Source organism: Pristis pectinata, chromosome 5 (genome assembly GCF_009764475.1).
Source record: "Pristis pectinata isolate sPriPec2 chromosome 5, sPriPec2.1.pri, whole genome shotgun sequence".
NCBI classification, from domain to species: Eukaryota; Metazoa; Chordata; class Chondrichthyes; order Rhinopristiformes; family Pristidae; genus Pristis; species Pristis pectinata.
Genome location: NC_067409.1, coordinates 7,574,471 through 7,587,809, shown reverse-complemented (window position 1 = coordinate 7,587,809; position 13,339 = coordinate 7,574,471). Strand labels below are relative to the sequence as shown.

General features: G+C 48.1%; 1 protein-coding gene across 3 annotated transcripts in view; it reads right to left on the bottom strand.

Annotated features, from left to right (window-relative positions):
- LOC127570154 (pituitary adenylate cyclase-activating polypeptide type I receptor-like) overlaps positions 1 to 13,339 on the bottom strand; it is a 229,968-nt gene that overhangs the window by 96,036 nt on the left and 120,593 nt on the right. For all 3 annotated transcript variants that reach the window (XM_052015398.1, XM_052015400.1, XM_052015401.1), the window contains exons 8-9: positions 10,331 to 10,463; positions 6,943 to 7,096 (exon numbers count right to left, since the gene is read on the bottom strand). In XM_052015398.1, the coding sequence (XP_051871358.1) occupies positions 6,943 to 7,096; positions 10,331 to 10,463 (287 nt within the window). The remainder of the gene's footprint in view (positions 1 to 6,942; positions 7,097 to 10,330; positions 10,464 to 13,339) is intronic.

The following is a 13,339-nucleotide window of genomic DNA, read 5'->3' as shown; positions in this document are numbered from 1 at the left end:
AGAATGCTGCTTGTATGATGCGATGTGCCTGTGATGCTGCTGCAAGTAAGTTTTTCATTGCACCTGTGCACACATGGACTTGTGCAGATGACAATAAACTCGACTTTTGCCTTTGACTTTGAAATGAGGCCTGGGGCAGATCAACCACGGACACGTTGTATGGTGGGGCAGGCAGGAGGGGCCGAGTGGCCTATTTAGAACATAGAACATTACAGCACAGTACAGGCCCTTCAGCTCACAATGTTGTGCTGACATTTTACCCTGCTCTAAGATCTATCTAACCCTTCCCTCCCACATAGCCCTCCATTTCTCTATCATTCATGTGTCTATTTAAGAGTCTCTTAAATGTCCCTAATGTATCTGCCCCCACAACCTCTGCCGGCAGTGCGTTCCACACACCCACCACTCTCTGTGTAAAAAAACTTACCCTTGACATCTTCTTCCAATCACCTTAAAATTATGTCTCCTCGTGTTAGCCACTGTCGCCCTGGGAAAAAGTCTCTGACTGTCCACTCGATCTATGCCTCTTATCATCTTGTACACCTGCTCTTATTTTCTTCATGGGTGATAGGAGAGGCCACTGAAAGCCGGTGAGTGAAGGGAGACGCAAGTAAATGGGAAACTACTGGGAAATTGGAAGCACGGCAGGACACCCAGGATATGTGGAATTCGGAGCAAGCACCAAGAAATGAGGCATTAGGGAAGGATAGTGGGAAGCAGGGAACTTGGGAGGGAAGCAAGAAACGGGAAGCAAAGGGTGTGCAGGAAGTCAAAGTCAAGCTTATCGTCATCTGCACAAGTCCGTGTACACACAGGTTCAATGAAAAACTTACTTGCAGCAGCGTCACAGGCACATAGAGACACAACATTCACAAGAAAAACATAAATTATACAAAATTATACAAGAAAGAACACAATTAGAACAAAAAAAAAGTCCATTGCAGTGCAAAGTGGTCACACTGTTGCTATACTGAGGTAGTGATTAAGGTTGTGCAAATAAAGAACACGAAGATACTGGAGGAACTCAGCAGGCCAGGCAGCGTCTGCGGAGAACAGCAGGCAGTCAATGTTTCGGGTCGGGACCCTTCTTCAGGACTGAAGATAGGAAAAGGGGGAAGCCCGATATATAGGAGGGAAAAGCAGAGCAGTGATAGGTGGACAGAGGAGGGGAGGCGGGGTGGGCACAGGGAGGTGCATCCAGCTGCAGCTCCCGACAAACCGAGTTAGGGAGCTGGAGCTGGAGCTGGATGAACTCTGGATCATTCGTGAGGCAGAGGCAGATATAGACAGGAGTCTCAGGGAGATAGTCACCCCTAAAAGTCAAGAGGCAGGTAGCTGGGTGACTGTCAGGAAATGGAAGGGGTATAGACAGAAAGAGCAGAGCACCCCTGTGGCAGTTCCCTTCAACAATAAGTATACCATTTTGGATACTGCTAGTTAGGGGACAGATAGGAGATTCTGTGGGAGAGATTGAGAATCCTGGATGGTCTGTTGCCTCCCTGGTGCCAGGGTCCAGGATATCTCGGATCGAGTTCTCGATACTCTTAGGAGGGAGGGCGAGCAGCCAGATGTTGTGGTCCATGTAGGGGCCAATGACGTGGATAGGAAGGAGGGGGAGGTCCTGCAGAGAGAATTTAGAGAACTAGGTGCAAAGTTGAAGAACAGGACCTCCAAGGTTGCAATCTCAGGATTGCTACCCTTGCCACAAACTAGTGAGGCTAGAAATAGAAGGATCATGCAGCTAAAAACGTGGCTAAGGAGATGGTGCAGGAGGGAGGGCTTCATGTTTCTAGACAATTGGGCCTTGTTCCAGGGAAGGTGGGACCTATTCCGACGGGACGGTTTGCACCTGAACTGGAGCGGAACTAACATACTTGCGGGTAGGTTTGCTAGTGCTGCTCCGGGGGGTTTAAACTAGATTTGCAGGGGGAGGGGAACCAGAGTGCTAGAGCAGATAGTGAGGTGGAGGAGGATAAAGGTCATGCGAGGACTGCAGGTATAGAACGAAATCAAAGGTTTGTACGTGATTGAAAAGTTCTCAGGTGCATCTATTTCAATGCAAGGAGTATTGTAGGTAAGGCAGATGAGTTTAGAGCATGGATTGGCACATGGGATTATGACATTATTTCTACTAGTGAGACTTGGATGCAGGAGGGGCAGGACTGGCAGCTTAATGTTCCGGGCTTCCGTTGTTTCAGACGTGATAGAGGGGGAGGGATGAAAGGGGGAGGAGTGACATTACTAGTCAGGGAAAATATCACAGCTGTGCGTAGACAGGACAGCCTGAAGGGCTCGTCTATAGAGGCCATATGGGTGGAGCTGAGGAACAGGAAAGGTGTGGCCACACTAATAGGGTTGTATTATAGACCGCCCAATAGTCAGAGAGAATTAGAGGAACAAACCTGTAGTGAGATAGCGGACCGATGTAAGAAACAGGAAGTTGTAATAGTAGGGGATTTTAACTTTCCACATATTGACTGGGACTCCCACACTGTGAAAGGGCTGGATGGCTTGGAATTTGTCAAATGTGTTCAGGAAAGTTTTCTAAATCAATATATAGAGGTACCAACGAGAGAGAATGCAATACTTGATCTCTTATTAGGGAACCAGACAGGTCAGGTGACAGAAGTATGCGTAGGTGAGCATTTTGGATCCAGTGACCATAATGTCATTAGTTTCAAGTTAATTATGGATAAGGATAGGTTTGGTCCTTGGGTTGAGGTTCTAAACTGGAGAAAGGCCAATTTTGTGGAAATGAGAAAGGATCCAGGAAAAGTGGTTTGGGATAAGTTGTTTTCTGGCAAGGATGTGCTCAGTAAGTGGAAGGCCTTCAAAGGTGAAAATTTGAGAGTGCAGAGTTTGCATGTTCCTGCCAGGATTAAAGGCAAGGGTAATAAGCATAGGGAACCTTGGTTTACAAAAGATATTGGTGCTCTGGCTAAGAAAAAGAGAGAGGTGTATAGCAGGTATAGGCAACTAGGAACAAATGAGGTACTTGAAGAGTATAGAAAATGTAAGAAAATACTAAAAAAGGAAATCAGGAAGGCAAAAAGACAACATGAGGCTGTTTTGGCAGATACTGTGAAGGTAAACCCGAAGGGTTTTTACAAGTATATGAAGAGTAAAAGGATACTAAGGGACAAAATTGGTCCCCTAGAAGATCAGAGTGGTCGTCTATGTGTGGAGCCTGGGAGTATCAGGAGATGTGGGAGATCTTAAACAGTTTTTTTGCATCAGTATTTACTCAGGAAATGGGCATAGTGGATATGGAAGGAAGGGAAACGAGCACTAGTGTCATGGAACATGTAGAGATTAAAGAGGAGGAGGTGCTTGCTGCTTTACAGTGAATAAAGGTAGATAAATCCCCAGGGCCTGACAAGATATTTCCTCGGACCTTGAGAGAGACTGGTGTAGAAATTGCAGGGGCCCTGGCAGATATATTTAAAATGTCCTTAGCCACTGGTGCGGTGCCGGAGGACTGTAGGGTAGCTCATGTTGTTCTGTTGTTTAAAAAAGGCTCTAAAAGTAAACCAGGTAATTACAGGCCAGTGAGCCTGACATCAGTAGTGGGTAAATTATTGGAAGGTGTTCTGAGAGATCGGATATACAAGTATTTGGATAACCAAGGGCTGATTAAGGATAGCCAGCATGGCTTTGTGCTTGGTAGATCGTGTTTAACGAATCTTGTAGAGTTTTTCAAGGAGGTTACCAAGAAAGTAGATGAAGGAAAGGCTGTGGATGTTGTCTACTTGGACTTCAGTAAGGCCTCTGACAAGGTCCCACATGGGAGGTTAGTTCATAAGGTGCAGTCACTAGGTATCCATGGAAAGGTTGTAAACTGGATTCGAAATTGGCTGTGTGGGAGAAGACAGAGAGTGGTAGTGGATGATTGTTTCTCAGACTGGAGGCCTGTGACTAGTGGTGTGCCTCAGGGATCTGTGTTGGGGTCATTGCTGTTTGTTGTCTATATCAATGATCTAGATGACAATGTGGTAAATTGGATTAGTAAATTTGCGGATGACACTAAGATTGTAGTGGACAGCGAGGAAGGCTTTCAAAGCTTGCAGAGGGATCTGAACCAACTGGAAGAATGGGCCAGAAAATGGCAGATGGAATTTAATGCAGACAAGTGTGAGGTGTTGCATTTTGGAAGGACAAATCAAGGTACATGCACAGTAAATGGTAGGGCACTGAGGAGTGCGGAGGAACAAAGGGATCTGGGAGTTCAGATACATAATTCCCTGAAAGTGGCGTCACAGGTAGGCAGGGTTGTAAAGAAGGTTTCTGGCATCCCGGCATTCATAAATCAAAGTATTGAGTATAGGAGTTGGGATGTTATGGTGAGGTTGTATAAGTCACTGGTGAGGCCAAATTTGGAGTATTGTGTGCAGTTCTGGTCACCTAACTATAGGAAGGATATTTATAAGATTGAAAGAGTGCAGAGGAGATTTACTAGAATGTTGCCGGGTCTTCAGGAGTTGAGTTACAGGGAAAGATTGAACAGGTTAGGACTTTATTCCTTGGAGCGGAGAAGAATGAGGGGAGATTTGATAGAGGTTTACAAAATGATGAGGGGCATAGACAGAGTTAATGCAAGTAGGCTCTTTCCACCTAGATTAGGAGAGATAAGTGCGAGAGGGCATGGCTTTAGGGTGAAAGGGGAAAGGTTTAGGGGGAACATTAGGGGGAACTTCTTCACAGAGAGCGGTGGGAGTGTGGAACGGGCTGCCATCTGGTGTGGTAAATGCGGGCTCGCTCTTAAGCTTTAAGAATAAATTGGATAGATATATGGACGGGAGAGGTCTGGAGGGTTACGGACTGGGTGCAGGGAAGTGGGACTAGTGGAATAACGTTTTGGCACAGACTAGAGGGGTCGAATGGCCTGTTTTCTGTGCTGTATTGTTCTATGTTCTATGGTTCTATGGTTCTAGGTGATAGGTAGATGCAGGTGAGAGATAGTGATGGGCAGGTGTGGGGGAGGAGGGGAGAGCAGATCCACCGGGGGATGAGTCAAAAGTAGAGAGAGAAAAAAAGGGGTAGAAAAAAGAGGCTAGGAAAGGGAAAAAGAGAAGCATGGTGGGGGGTGAGGGGAGGGGTGGGGAAGGGGGCGGGGATTGCCTAAAGTGGGAGAATTCAATGTTCATGCAATGTTTACGGCATGAACATTGAATTCTGCCACTTTAAGTAAACCCCCACGTTTCCCCTCTTCTACCCTTTCCTAGGTATGAATGGTTGAAGGGAAGTAGCTGTTCCTGAACCTGGTGGTGTGGGGACTTCAGGCTTCTGTACCTCCTGCCCGATGGGAGCTGCGAGAAGATGGCACGGCCTGGATGGTGGGGATCTTCGATGACGGACATTGCCTTCTTGAGGTGACGCCTCCTGTAGGTACCACCGACAGTGGGGAGGGATGGGCCCGTGATGTATTGGGCAGAGTAATTGTGGTGGAGCAGTGGGAATTGTGGAATTGGGGAACAGAAGTTGGGAAGGGGAATGGTGGGTGGGGGGGGGGGGGGGGGGGGAAGGAAACCAGTAAATTGGGAATTCGAGGAGGTCGACAGGAGGCGGAGGAAATTGGGAAAGGCCAGGGAGTTCCCTCACACAGACAGGGTGAATGCACACAGTCTTTTCCCCAGGGCTGGGGAATCAAGAACTAGAGGGCACAGGTTTAAGGTGAGAGGGGAGAGATTTAATAGGAACCTGAGGCTGGAGGGGCAACTTTTTCACCCAGAGGGTGGTCTGTATATGGAACGAGCTGCCAGAGGAAGTGGGTGAGGCAGGTACATTAACAACATTTAAATGCTCTTGGACACGTACATGGATAGGAAAGGTTTAGCGGGATATAGGCCAAACGCAGGTAAATGGAACTGGCTTTGACGGGAATCTTGCTTGGTATGGACCAGTTGGGCTTGTTACAAGCCAGGTTGCTACTTGGTGACTGTTCCTTTAAGTCACTTGGACAGTAGAGTAGTATTGTGTGTGTGTGTGTGTGTGTGTGTGTGTGCGTGCGTGCGTGCGTGCGTGTGTGTGTGTTATCATGACAGCAAGACTATAACAATGTGCTGGCTGTTTTGCTCAGTGAGTTGGAGAGAGAGAGAGAGAGAGAAAGAGAGAGAGAGAGAGAGAGAGAGAGAGAGAGAGAGAGAGAGAGTGAGACTGACTGCTGGTCTCCGTATCAATGGATGAAGAACAATAGCTGTGTCTGTCACTACAATCCACGTATGGATTTTTGGAGCAAACAAGTGGACTCCACTTTGTCATTAACCTGTATTGAAAAACAGGTACTTCTGTGGGCGGCCACGTATCGAGCGCCCTCGGGGTGGCAGATACTTCGGAACAAAGCAACGGAGATCATCGGCGATTGAGGTGTCGTATGGCTTCCATCATGGAACATGTGGATTTAGTAAATTCTCTCTACATTCTCTCTCTACATTTTCTCTTCAGTCAACGGTGGTTTTTGCAAAAGCCTTTGCTCACGTTTCACCTGACAACTTGCTGAACTGAACCTTGAGAACTATTCCTAGACTTGGAGTTTGGGAATTTGCCACACACACACTTTGAGTTTATAAGATTTGGGGTTAATGTTGAACAACTAATGTTTTTGCTTTTCTTATCACGAGTAGTTACTAATAAAATAGTTTCTAACACTTATATATGACTCGGTGTGTTTCTATTGTTGCTGGTACGTAACAGGCTGAAGGGCTTGTTTCCATGACTCTATGACTCTATAACTCACCCATCAATCCAGAGCTAGTTGACACGGAAAGCCCCTGGACTTTGCAAGAGAGTTGGTCGCTTATTCCCCAATTGTTAAGCTGCAGTCCATTTAAAAATATTCTTGAAATATTAATTTCACAAGGTTTTTAGCTCCTGTGGTGTTCAAAATCGTGGCTAGTGAAAGTGTTGGGCTTTACGGTGATTAACCTGCTTCCCATAACCACTCACCCCATCCGATAACGATGTACCAGAAGAAATATCGGCGCTCAGGAAAGAAGGTTTCAACCAGTAGGGTGAAGAGGTAGAGTCCTTCAATGAACAGCCAGAAGTAGTTGGACATCACGCAGTAATGGAAGAAGACCATCATAGCCTTGCATTGGACCTGAAGGGGAAGCAGAGGGTTTTGTTAATGTGCTGAGTTCTGGGGTCCAAGTGCCCCACCTGTTAAACCTCAGTTGTTGTCAGGGCTGGTGGGGGGGAAAGCTGTGGGAGACAGTCTTGTGTCTCCGAGCAACCGTACCCGTCACCCCTTGCCCGAGAGCCACAAATCGAAGAATTCCAACTCTCCTCCCGTCTCAAAGCAACTCTCTAATGTTTGGACAGTCTGAAGGGATGGCACAGAGCAGCAGCTGGTGAGGCCGCTGCCTCACAGCTCCAGAATCCCCCAGTTCAATCCCGACCTCCGGCGCTGTGTGTGTGTGGAGTTTGCACGTTCTCCCTGTGACCCCGTGGGATTCCCCACTCCCCCCCGGGTGCCCCGGTTTCCCCCCACATCCCAAGGACGTGCGGGATCGGTGGGTTAATTGGCCGATTAACTGTCACAGCAATCACAGCACAAAAAAAAAGCCCATCAGCCCAACTGGCCGAGATTCCCATTGAAGTTATCCCATTTGCCTGCGTTTGACCCGTATCCATAGAACCATACAGCACAAAACAGGCCCTTCGGCCCACCCCTCTAAAACTTTCCTATCCGTGTACCTGTCCAAGTGTCTTTTAAATGTTGTTAATGTACCTGCCTCAACCACTTCCTCTGGCAGCTCCTTCCATCTACGCACCATCCTCTGGGTGAAAATTTGTCCCTCATTAAATCTCCCACCTCTCACCTTAAACCTATGCCCTCTAGTTCTTGATTCCCCACCCCTGGAGAAAAGACTGTGTGCATTCACCCTGTCTATGCCCCTCATAAGTGTTAGTGAGGGGTAGAATCTGCGGGGGAATTGACGGGAATGTGGGTTGTTGTATCCTGTGGTTGCCAGAAGCAAACGAGATGGGACTGTACAGTCACAGAGCCATACACCACTGAAACAGGCCCTTCGGCCTGTCGAGTCTGTACTGACCATCAACCACCCATTTACACCGATCCCATTCTGTCCTCCCCACATCCCTACCAACTCCCGCCCAGGTTCCGCCACTCACTCACACACCAGGGGACAACTTACAGCGGCCAACTAACCCACCAACCCGCACGTCTTTGGGAATGTGGGAGGAAATCGGAGGACCCGGGGGGAGGGCGGTCGGGGGGAGGGCGGTGGCGCAAACCCACACACACAGCACCGGAGGTCGGGATCGAACCTGGGATCCTGGAGCTGAGAGGCAGCAGCTCTACCCGCTTACCACTGTGCCACTCAGGTTGATTTCCATCCAGAAAGACCTATCTTCTTAGAAGTAATATCTTCGGTAAGATGAGCCACAAATATATTATTGGCTTACAATAAAACCACATTTTTTACTAATTATAAATGTTGCCAAGCATATTCACCTTGGTCACAAAATAAGTCACCTTACGCATTCATCTCAAACCTTGTCATCTCTGTATGCTCCCCTTGATCCACCTTTGAAGAGTTAGTTCAGTTACCAACTCACCTGTGACAGACCCAGTATTTGACAAGTAATGCCCAGCCCCTGTGCTCATTTCTGATCCACCCAGATTCTCCTAACCACCCACCCCATCTGATTTCATCTGCTTATTACCTGCATATTTAATCTGCTGGGTCTCTTATCGTCTTCCCCAACCAGTTCCATCTTCCCATCGTCTTCCTCCTCACCTGGATCCACCTATCACCTGCCACCTCTTGCCTCAACCCTCTCCCTCACCTCTTTCTACTGGCTACCTCTCCTCGACACTCTCGGTCTTGATGCAGGGTCTCGACCCGAAACCTCTGCCCCCACAGATGCTGCTCGGCCTGCTGGGTTCCTCCAGCAGACTGTGTGTTGCTCCAGATTCCAGCATCTGCAGTCTCTTGTGTCTCCAGACCAAGGTGGGTCAAATCCTATGCCCAGTTCATGGGAGAGGGGGTAAGTTCAAAGGAGATGTGTGGGGCAAGTTTTTTACACAGAGAGCGGTGGGTGCCTGGAATGCGCTGCCAGGGGCGGTGGTGGAGGCAGATACGATAGAGGCATTTAAGAGGCTCTTAGATAGGCACATGTGTAGAGGATGGAGGGGTATAGACACTGTGTAGGCAGAAGGGACTAGATTAGATAGGCGTTTAATGACTAATTAGTTCGGCACAACATGGTGGGCCGAAGGGCCTGTTCTTGTGCTGTACTGTTCTGTGTTCTCTTGCCAGTCCAATCACGTTAACCCAGCTCCACAGATTCACCCACCACCCTGCCTTGGAAGTACATCATCGTCCTCCCCAGCAGCACCAAGGGAGCACTTTCACCAGAGGGACTACAGCGGTCCGAGATGGCGTCTTCGCCCCTTCCCAAGGGCAGTGAGGGATGGGCAATAAGTGCTTGTCTTTCCTGTGATGCTCAGACCCGAAAAATGAATAAAGCACCTGTTACAAGCCATGTTGCTGTTTGGTGGATGTTCCTTTAAGGCACCTGAACAGTAGAGTAGTAGTGTGTGTGTGTGTGGTGTTATCAAGACAGCAAGACAACGTGCTGCCTGCTTTGCTCAGTGAGTCGAAGAGAGAGCGAGAGAGAGAGAGCGAGCGAGAGAGAGACTGACTGACGGTCTCCGTATCGATGGATGAATCACAATAGCTGTGTCTGTCACATGTATGGATTTTTGGAGCAACCAAGAGGAGTCCACTGTCGTTAACCTATACAGGAAGGCAGGTATATGTGGGCGGCCATGTACCGAGTGCCTTCGGGGTGGCAGATAGTTCGGAACAAAGCAGTGGAGATCATCGGAGATTGAGGTGTCGTATGACTTCCATCGTGGAACATGTGGATTTCGTAAATTCTCTCTACATCCTCTCTACATTTTCTCTTCAGTCAACAGTGGTTTTGCAAAAGCCTTTGTTCACGTTTTACCTGATGACTTGCTGAACTGAACCTTGAGAACTATTCCTAGACTTGGAGTTTGGGAATTTGCCACACACACACTTTGAGTTTATAAGATTTGGGGTTAATGTTGAACAACTAATGTTTTTGCTTTTCTTATCACTAGTAGTTATTAATAAAATAGTTTCTAACACTCATACATGACTCGGTTGCTGGTATGTAACACACCTCATTAGCTACAAGTTCTCCACCACCCTGCCCTACATCCCATCTCAATCCCCACCCGGGCTGACGTTGACACTCCACACCTCTCATTGGGAACGTACCGCACTGAGCCCAGCTCGCCGCACTGACCTGGGTCTCTCTCCCAGCCCTGTGTACTCACCGTGGAGATGGAGCAGTGGTTGGCCTCGTCTTCCGAGTAGAGAATGGCGTCCTTGATGAAGACGGATATGGCTCGCAGGATGAAGGAGACGAAGAGGTTCATGTGAATGTAGTTCCGGGTGCAGTGAAGCTTCCTGCAAGAGAAGGCCGTTACCGAAGGGGGGTTGCCGGGGAGGGTGGGGCGAGACCTCAGTCCTCTCCGTGTCTGGAGCCCTCTGCCCCATGCCCCATGGAGTGATCTAACTCCTGCCCCATTCAGACGTGGGAAAAGATACGCACTGTTTCTTCAAGGGCCGTACAAATCGCAACAAATGGAAATTTAAAATTTTTTTTTAAATTTTATTTACAGCGTGGTAACAGGCCCTTCCGGCCCAACGAATCCGCGCTGCCCACTTTAAACCCAAACTAACCTACCCGTACATCTTTGCAATGTGGGAGGAAACCGGAGCACCTGGAGGAAACCCACGCAGACACGGGGAGAACGTACAAACTCCTTACAGACAGCAACGGGAATTGAACCCCGATCGCTGGTGCTGTAATAGCGTCGCACTAACCGCTACACTACCGTGCTGCCCCTTATCTAAAAACAAAACCAGAAAATGCTGGAAACACTCACGTTACAGCTGTGTAAAACTTTGGTTATTGGTATATTATTGTCACTTGTATTGAGGTACAGTGAAAAACTTGTCTTGCAGACCGATCATACAGGTCAATTCATTACACAGTGCAGTTACATTAAGTTAGTACAGAGTGCACTGATGTAGAAGATCACCACCTCTCTGTCACAGAGCTGGGCGGAGAAGTGGCAGATGGAGTTCAATCTGGAGAAGTGTGAAGTGATACACTTTGGAAGAATGAACTTGAAGGCAGAGTACAAGGTTAATGGCAGGATTCTTAGCAGTGTGGAGGAACAGAGAGATCTTGGGTTCCAAGTCCATAGATTCCTCAAAGTTGCCATGCGAGTTGATAGGGTTGTTAAGAAGGTGTATGGTGTGTTGGCCTTCATTAGTCGGGGTATTGAGTTCAAGACCCATGAGGTAATGTTGCAGCTCTGTAGAACTCTGGTTAGACCACACTTGGAGTATTGTGTTCTGTTCTGGTCGCCTCATTATAGGAAGGATGTGGAAGCTTTAGAGAGGGTGCAGAGGAGATCTACCAGGATGCTGCCTGGATTAGAGGACATGTCTTGTGAGGAAACACCGAGCGAGCCAGGGCTTTTCTCTTTGGAGCGACGCAGGATGAGAGGTGACTTGATAGAGGTGTATAAGATTATGAGAGGCATAGATGGAGTGGACAGCCAGCACCTTTTCCCCAGGGTGGCAATAACCAATACCAGAGGACATTGAGGAGGAAAATTTAGGGGAGATGTCAGAGGTAGGTCTTTTACACAGACAGTAGTGGGTGCCTGGAACACAATGCCGGGGGTGGTGGTAGAGGCTGATACATGAGGGATGTTTAAGAGGCTCTTACATAGCCACATGGATGTAAGGAAAATGGAGGGTTATGGGCTGTGTAGGAGGGAAGGGTTAGATTGATTGTGGAGTAGGTGTATATAGGTCGGCACAACATCGTGGGCTGAAGGGCCCGTACTGTGCTGTACTGTTCTATGTTACCCCATTCACAAGCCTGCACCTCCCAACCTTACCCCCCCCATCCTGAACCATGAGTATTCCCGAACTAAAGCCATGGCCAATTTAACCGTAGTGTAAGTCCTACACTGCCAACACCTCACACTTATCTGTATTGAAATCCATCTGCCACTCCTTGGTCCACTTCCCCAACTGATCAAGATTCCCCTGTAACCTACAATAACCTTCGTCACTATCAACAACAATTTTGTATCATCCACAAACTAACTGACCAAACCTTGTACATTCGCATCCAAGTCATTTCTATAACGAATAACAAGGGTCCCGACACCGACTCCTGCGGCACACCACTACTCACCGGCCTCCATTCCGAGAAACAACCTTCAACCACCCGCCTCTGCTTCCTACCTCCGAGCCAATTCTGAATCCACTTACCTAGCTCTCCCTGGATCGCATGGGACCTGACCTACGGGACTTTGTCGAAGGTCTTTTAAAAGTCCAAGTAGTCCAAAATGTGATGGAGTGATCTGTATGGTTGGCATACAAAACAGAAGTCTTTTTCACGGTACCTCAGTACACCTGACAATAATAAACCGATTCACCAGTTTATTTAATTTGCTCCCAAGGAAAGCTGTGGCCAATGCAGGCACTTGCTGCGTCATGCTGAAGTTCCTGGGTACACCAGCAGAGGGCAAACCTGCTTGCAGACTGGAGCTGAACTCTCCACTCATGTTTTGCACACACTGGCATACATCAAGTGAAGCCTGTCTCCATTTCAACAGCCCCTGTCAAAGGCTGGGCAATAATAACCCCCAAAGATAAAGAAATAAAGGTGGAATTTGCAGGGCTGGGTGTAGGGATGGGGGGGGGGGGGGCGGTGGTGGATGGTTGCAGGGGATTAATCGCTTTTTCAAAGAGCCAGCACACAGATCAAAGGGTGAATGGCCCTTTTCCCCGTCCTCAGGTTCCAAGCATCAAAGCACAATTCCGGCCATCTCACAGGTGGGAATATTTCCAACAGGATCGTGATTAGTGTGGTTCATAGAGCCATGGAGCGATACAGCACAGAAACAGGCCCTTGAGCCCAACTCATCCATGCCGACCAAGATGTCCCATCTAAGCTAGTCCCGTTTGCCCGTGTTTGGCCCATATCCCTCTAGACCTTTCCTACCCATGTACCTGTCCGAGTGTTTTTTAAAATGTAATTGTACCTGCCTCAACCACTTCCTCTGGCAGCTTGTTCCACATACAGACCACCCTCTGGGTGAAAAAGTTGCCCCTCAGGTCCCTTTTAATCTTTCCCCTCTCACCTTAAACCTATGCTCTCTAGTTTTAAGATAAGATTTCTTTATTAGTCACATGTACATCGAAACACACAGTGAAATGCATCTTTTGCGTAGGGTGTTCTGGGGGGCAGCCCG